The sequence below is a fragment of the Plasmopara halstedii genome (genome assembly GCF_900000015.1).
Source record: "Plasmopara halstedii genome assembly, contig: Scaffold_253, whole genome shotgun sequence".
NCBI lineage: Eukaryota > Oomycota > Peronosporomycetes > Peronosporales > Peronosporaceae > Plasmopara > Plasmopara halstedii.
Genome location: NW_020187174.1, coordinates 308,684 through 316,032, shown reverse-complemented (window position 1 = coordinate 316,032; position 7,349 = coordinate 308,684). Strand labels below are relative to the sequence as shown.

The 7,349-nt window shown below is 46.5% G+C and overlaps 3 protein-coding genes across 3 annotated transcripts; 2 read left to right on the top strand and 1 right to left on the bottom strand.

Annotated features, from left to right (window-relative positions):
* Positions 1–1,476: 1,476 nt before the first annotated feature.
* Positions 1,477–2,828, top strand: PHALS_04101 (RNA-binding Ran Zn-finger protein and related proteins; the record flags this gene model as incomplete). Its single annotated transcript, XM_024722106.1, has 5 exons — positions 1,477–1,496; positions 1,560–1,619; positions 1,684–1,728; positions 1,787–1,849; positions 1,913–2,828. 5 exons carry the CDS (start codon positions 1,477–1,479, stop codon positions 2,826–2,828), a joined length of 1,104 nt encoding a protein of 367 aa, XP_024573216.1.
* A 498-nt stretch (positions 2,829–3,326) lies between these two features.
* PHALS_04100 (Regulator of nuclear mRNA) lies at positions 3,327–4,746 on the bottom strand (the record flags this gene model as incomplete). Its single annotated transcript, XM_024722105.1, has 4 exons — positions 3,327–3,339; positions 3,392–4,074; positions 4,174–4,282; positions 4,346–4,746. 4 exons carry the CDS (start codon positions 4,744–4,746, stop codon positions 3,327–3,329), a joined length of 1,206 nt encoding a protein of 401 aa, XP_024573215.1.
* Positions 4,747–5,004: 258 nt separating this feature from the next.
* Positions 5,005–7,123, top strand: PHALS_04099 (Tub family proteins; the record flags this gene model as incomplete). Its single annotated transcript, XM_024722104.1, has 5 exons — positions 5,005–5,284; positions 5,344–5,413; positions 5,480–5,920; positions 5,983–6,103; positions 6,167–7,123. 5 exons carry the CDS (start codon positions 5,005–5,007, stop codon positions 7,121–7,123), a joined length of 1,869 nt encoding a protein of 622 aa, XP_024573214.1.
* Between the last annotated feature and the right edge of the window lie 226 nt (positions 7,124–7,349).

Genomic DNA, 7,349 nt, shown 5'->3' with positions numbered 1-7,349 from the left:
ACTGGTGCCATCGTTTTGCTAAATGGGATGCCTGTAAGCTGGGCAGCCAAGAAACAAGCTGGCGTCTCTCTCTCGACTATGGAGGCCGAATCTGTCGCGGCATCTGAGACGGCAAGCGAGCTTCTTGGTATTCAAGAGATGCTTAAAGAGGTAGGACTTGCACCGACTCAGCTTATGTCGATGCATGTGGATAACTAGGCCACGATTCGCCAGATCGAAGGAGAGACTTTGTCTCTAAAAGCTAAACACATCGACGTGCGTCTCAAGTTTGTTAAGGACTTTGCTCGTCGGGGCGTCGCTGAGAGGCGCTACGTCCGGTCCGAGCTTATGCCGCGGACTTACTGACAAAGGCGTTAGACCAGCACATGCTTGCAGAGCTGCGAGCGCTCGTGGGGTTGCGCTAGTTATGGCGGCGGAGACACGATCGCGAGGAGGAGTGTTAGAAGAACGGCTTACAGCACACGTTGCGCGATCGAATCTCCGGACCATAGGACGACGTGATTGCGCACACGAGGACGCGACATGATTGCGACCACGATGACGCGTCATGATTGCGCCCAGAATAACGCCATATGAAAGACTTAGAGGTAACTCGGATAGCGAACTAAGGACCTCAATATACTCACTCCGTCTTCTTTTAACAAAGTGATGATGTTTGGTGGAAGCAGAGCGACGCACCCACACTAGACCAGCACACCAGTCGCAGAAGACGCTACCACAAAATTTTTGTTAAAAGTGCACCCAGCTTGCCACCGCGAAAACGTGATTATCGGCGGCAAGAACACAGATGACGACAAAAACAGCCCCAAGCCTCTCAAGTGTGTCCCATTTGACCACTCGCATGCAATAGAGTGAGTGATTAAAGATACGAAGAATTGACTGAGTGAATATTTGCAAAAATGAGATACGAAAGGAGTGAGTGAAAGTTCAGAAGAATGTGCTAGGCCACTTTATTATTGTTGGGCTAGCCTTCTCAGTAACTTTTTAAGAAGAGAAAAGAAAAGAAGAGGTTTTCACACAGAACTTGGAATGAGTGCTAATTAAATCAATACTCAATACATACGTTTTTACTATCTCTTAGCATAATATTATTTTTAATGGCTTACCACCTCCCTTTTCGGATATCAGTACTGATTAATATTCGTAGCACAAAGTGAACCTCGTGCAAATACAAATTCTCGAAATGCCGTTACATAGACTGTTTAAGGAGAATCTTTCTCTGTGCACAGGGCACAGTGCACGGCACCCGGTAAAGTTGTCTGTCTGTTGCTGTCTTAAGGGCGGATAGCTCGTCACAAAGATGGTACTGCCATCTTGATTGCGACTATTGCAATAATAGTTCAACTGCTCGACAAATTAGAAGTAGGATGCCACATCATCTCTATTGGGACCTCTTTCAAATTTTTATATGTGGTCACTTAATCGAGGTAATCGAATGTCACTCAGCTAGTGAGAATATTCTTTGAATAGAAAAAAATGGACAGCAGTCAGTGCATGTGCGTAGCGACATCTACCTTTAAATAACGTATTTCGAGTGGATTAACGCTGGTATGCGACAGAATGCTTGAGTGCAAGACGGTAGCAGGTGGAAAAGATTTACGAGTGGCTTGCATTACGTGGTATGAGCCTTTTAATGGCACATTGTTCATATATCTTGACGATCTGGCGCTTTTGTGGTCACAGCACGTTTTTAAACTCACCCGACGTTTTGTCATGTAGAATGTGCGGGTGCGTCGACACCAACATACGAAGTCTTTTGAGTATTTGTTTGATATGAGGCTTGCAGGGAAGAAATGAGACCTCTCACGCACGATGTGCACGCGGACGGAAGTTGGAAGTGTGGTGGATGGTGAGAAATGAAATTCTTTACAAAGTGAAACATGCTGACTGTTTGATCTGGATGATATTGTAGCGGGACAGAGAACGCAGGAGCCTCTAAGGAGTGCTTGCAATGTCATATCCCTTTTTACTCGCTTGTGACAACGGCACCACCAGCACAGATTTTCTGCTCACGATGTGGCTTTTTGAATGATGGCGATAATCTTACATGCGTTGAGTGTGACTGTACGATTCGGTCTACTTTGGACAAGATTAGCACGAACTTAAGAGACAGTACCAACTTTTTGGCGAGAGACCTGGGCGTTAACATTCACGTCAAGTGTCCTGGATGCTTTTTGGTGTGCTATGTGCCTCCTGCCACTGCGTGCTTGCGCTGTGGAGCGTGTCATACTTACTTTGCGTCGCCTTCGATTGGAGAAGTTACTAACTTTTACATGAACCGCCTAGCGTCGTCTATTTCGAGCTCGTTTATGTCTTTTTTTGGACGAAAGCGAGGTGGAAAAGATGAAAGTGAAGTCACACGTCGTCAAGAGGAGGCTCGTGAAGCACCAGTTGGCCGACTGATTGCTGCAGGCCAAGGTGTCGCTCAATCGTCTTGTTATTCTTCGGCCAATAATGACGCAAGTCATTCATCCACAAGTACTCTTCAACTTTATGATAATGAAATGTCAAATGTCGAAATGGAAGAAAAGGCTGAGTTTTGTCAAATTCAAGCGCGTATCTCAGACTCGACAGCTCATTTAGAAGAAACGATGGCGAAGCTAGATGCCACAACACCGGAGTTTTTAAAATGTGACGTTGCGACGTCAGTGCACAGCGATATACCGGGTTACAGTGAAAAGAGGGAGCCTTACTCGCCTTTAAATCTGTCAAGTCCGAGTAAAGCGCAAGAACAGCCGATGTTTGCTCGACCAATGCCGTTGCGTGTAGCTCTTCCCCCAGCTCATCGAGAATTAGTCAAAGTGGAGGGAGATATTGTTGAGTTGTGACGTAAGCCACATTTCATAGCTATAGTGTTTAGTTTTCCTGCTTGCTCGTTTGTCCTAGTTTCACAACCACCAGTTGCACCATTACATTAATCCAAGTCCAGAGATACTTAACATCTAACATAACACATTTTGCACAAGCAAGGCGAAGCAGCAATGCAACCTACATAGTCACGCTGAAGCTGTGTTGAATTTGCTACACTACGCGCTAGCTGGCAGTACAGGAATAATAATAATATGTATGAATGGGTACGTGTGCGATGATGCGTCACCATCGTCGTTCTTCTTGCTTAAAATTGCTGTACCGGTCCGCAGGCATGGAATCCCATCGAGTACGGCGTCCTTGACGCGGCGGTGGTGCCTGGTAGTGGTCTCTTGATGGAGGATATCTATTATCCCGAGGCAAAAAAGGCATTTGCTGCTTTTTAACGGCAGCATAAGAATTTGTACTTCTTCCACCTTGTGAAAGCCCGACTTGAAAGTCCACAGTGTGCGGATGGTTTAATTTTGGTCGCTTGACAGTCGAAGGGGAATCCACACCGTTTCGGCTACTAGATTCCTCGTACCTTTCATTGCGTTTACTGTCCCGGTAGTCATTGTACCGATCTCGCATTCCGTCACGATGTGTAACAACCAATGCACTACTGTGGCGGCGGAGCGAAGGCTGCTGGGTTTGATCATACTCGCGATAAGATAAGCGATGGCCCTGAAGGATTTTCCCACCGTCCCTTTGTCCATGGACCAGCAATGTCGCGGAATTGGAAGAGTAGAAATCTTTGTGCGGCTGGTATCCAGAAAACAACGGATCCATTGCGGACGCAGCCAATAACTCTTGTCTCGCACGAAATTCAGCACGTTGTTCTTCCAGCTGCTTAAGCTCCAATGACTCAGCTTCACAAGCAGATGCATAGAGTTTCTCGAGAGCTCGTTCCTGCTGATCCGCCTCCTCAAGCGTTGTGGACGATGGAGATATTGAAAGCGAATCCCTCGCCTGTAAGTTTTTGAGCGTTTCTATCAGCACTTCACGCTTTGTTGCCTGATTTGTAAGGTTGATCCGATATTGCTCGACATGTCCGCGACTATTATCGAGGTCTAAATCGTAAACCTGTTGATCCATTTTGCTCCAGACGATGCCTCCTGCAGAAGGAAAACTATTTATGTGTTCACCGGTGTCCAAAACAGTGTCATCTTCTTCTGTTTCGTCTACGTCCCCGCACGCATGATGGAACACACTGATGCTCGACTCCAGCTGGAACATCCTATCACTAAGCATATCAGCACTGATGGTCGCATTCACTAAGTCTTGTAGACGTGTCGCCAACTGAGTGGTACAACTCGACTCCACTACCTCAGGCATGTCCTCTAGCACGTGATCAATCGATGCATCAGCTGTCATCTCCAGCAAAACTTTAGCCTTACTCTCTTCTAGCTTCTCGTCGGACTCAGAAGCATCTTCCCTACACGAAAAGTCCTATTTAAGAAATCATTTTAACACGGCATAAAGAATCTAAACCACGTACACTGGGGGGCTGCCGGCACACACACTTTCTAGCATAGCCAGCAAAGGCGGCGAAATAACCGCACGCTCTTTCCAAATACCCACTATCTTAATAGCGCAGCGCTTGACCTTCTCCTTTCCATCTTGCATTACCAACTGGAATATTTCGACAAGTTCCTTTTCGAATGCTGTGGTAATGTGGCGTCCAAACTTGCGTAAGCCGACCTGCATTGCATCATTGGCCACGTATAGATACACAATTTGGTGCTCTGCCTCTCCCTCACGGATAAGATCGCTCCAAAGTTTCACCATCTCGCTAAGATTTTGGCGATGAGTGAGCATCCATTGTGAAACCTTCTGAATGCTCTGCGTTGTCACTTTGGCTTGACGGAGTAGCCGCTCAAGCTTCTCACGCGAATACATGATATCCTCGACGACCACCCACTAGAAAATTGTACCGGTACTTAAAAATCCTGCGAAGAAGCATACTCACGCTTAGTGCGTGCTTAACATCAAAGTATTTTCGAGGCCAAATGTGCCAGTGCTTGAAATAGTGTTAACGGCTGACGGTTGCATTCTCTGTAACGCGCCTAGTCGAAGAGCTTCTAGTCACGATTTTTATCGCTTGTGTACACGTCCAAGGACTTGTTTGCCGAATTTCTTGTGGAGGCATACACTACCATGTTTATGAGCAGTTCGTCGTTCGATGACGACGCGTCCTATCGTAATGATAAAAGAGGGCGGAAGGGAGGAATGTGTGATGATGTGTCAAACGCGGTGAAGGCTTTTACTCTGGAAGATCGCATTACTGGAGTGCCCGCGCATCCGAACTATCTCAAGGATGACGTCGACGTAGAAGGAGCACTTGGAGGAGTTGAGTACCTCTCAGGTGCTCGCTCAAATGTCATCCAGCAGCAAAAAGAATTACAGAGAAAAAAGCTTCAGGAACGCATGGGAGGCGGTAAGTAAAATAGCTGAGCTCCATGTTGTTGCAAGATGATATGTGGTTTTATCCAGCAGGTGTTGTGCGCACTTCTCTTCCGAAACAATTCTCGGCTCCACGATCGATGGATATTGATGACAGGCCTTCGTATGTCGATTGCTATTTAATAGTTGCGCTCCAAGTCTTTTAAGTCTTAAATGATTTTTTTGTTAGTCGCTTTGGTCGAGACGATGATGAGCTAGAAAGCAATTTTGCTACTCGGGTTTCGGTGCCTCGTACAGGAAATGTTAAGAACCGTGGCAGCCCTGAAATTCAAGTTTACTCTCGTCGCAAGCGCGATGACGATGACGAAGATTGCCGCCTCAACCGTTCCGGTGGCTCTCTTGAGCGGGATCGGGATGGTCATGACAGAGACTACCATGGTGATCGTAGAATTCGTGGCAACAGCCGAGACCGGGGTCATGACCGCGGAGCTCGAGGAGATTGCGGCTTTTCTCGTGACCATGACACTGATCGAGGTCGTATGCGAGATCGTGGGGGGAGTGACAGTGATGGTTCCGAATGTGATCGCTCGTGTACTATGAAAGGTGTACGTATTGGCTCCCGTCGTCGTAATGTCTATGATGACGTACAAAAAGACGTCAAAGTCGACAGGTACAATAATTCTAGCTGTGAAAAAAATTGCAATCATATCTGTTCTTAAATATATGTAATAGTGGGCGAGGTCGGCATGGTGATGATCAAAGAGATCGGCATGGTGATGATCAAAGAGATCGGCATGGTGATGATCAAAGAGATCGGCCAAGTTATACGGGCGGCCGAGGCTTTTCTCAAAAGGTAAGTACAGATAGCTCTAGTAATTTTCAAACTCATATGTCGGAATGACGCGTTTTGATATAGCCTAGTGCCAGAGAGCGCTCTTTCTCTCGATCACGCTCGAGATCTCAATCGCAATCGCGATCTGGATCGGCATCGGATGCATCCTCCGACGGTGAGCGCGACCGAAACGTTACCATTCCTAAAGACCTAAATAACGGACGCGGTGCCGTCGCAAGTGTGCGCAAGCCGAAACTCGACATTACTAACATGCGGGCCTTCACAATGCGTCCCATTCCTAAGGCCTACGACGTAGTTGAATGCTATATTGAGCGCAACAAATCTGGTGCAAATAAGATGTTTCCAGAATACTGCTTGTACATGAAAGAAGGCGATCGCTTTTTGCTGACTGCAAAAAAGCGCCCGAAAAATCGAACTAGCAATTATCTTTTGTCTTTGCAGCGTGGAGATTTAGTTCGTCGCGGAAGTGATAATTATGTCGGCAAGTTGCGTGCTAATTTCTTGGGAACTGAATTTACAATTTATGATAACGGTTCCAATCCGAAAGATGCCGATCAACAGACAGTCACAAGCAATCCGTCGGGCATTCGCCAAGAACTTGGCATCGCCATGTACGCAGCCAACGTTTTGGGCCACCGTGGTCCGAGAAAGATGAAAGTCTGCGTGCCTCGCGTGCGTGAGGATGGAAATCGTGTGGTCTGGCGTCCGCTGAGTAAAGAAGACGAAATGGTGAACAAGTGCAAAGAGCAAGATCACACAAACCTCACGTACCTTATCAACAAACCGCCACGCTGGAACGACCAAGTGTGCGCCTATGTACTTAACTTTAATGGACGCGTTACTATGGCATCAGTGAAAAATTTTCAGCTTGTGACACCAGAGGATCAAGAGACGGTTGTGCTTCAATTTGGTCGCGTTGGAAAAGATTTGTTTACCATGGACTTTCGATGGCCTCTCTGCCCCCTTCAGGCCTTTGCCATTACGTTGAGCAGCTTTGATTCGAAACTTGCTTGCGAGTAAGGCATGAATGATAGCCCAATTTGCATAAATGATATTTGAATGTTTGTATTGCATTCACGGCCTTTTTTGTTCATACACGCTAAGTGAAGAATGATCATCTAGCAGGAATTAAACGCAAAGTGTCAGTCAAGAAATGGCGTTCAATTGAGGTGGCATGTCAAACTGTCAGGGAAATAATATCAAGTTATGCCTGTGAGTCGAAATATAACGGATTTTTACGAATAAA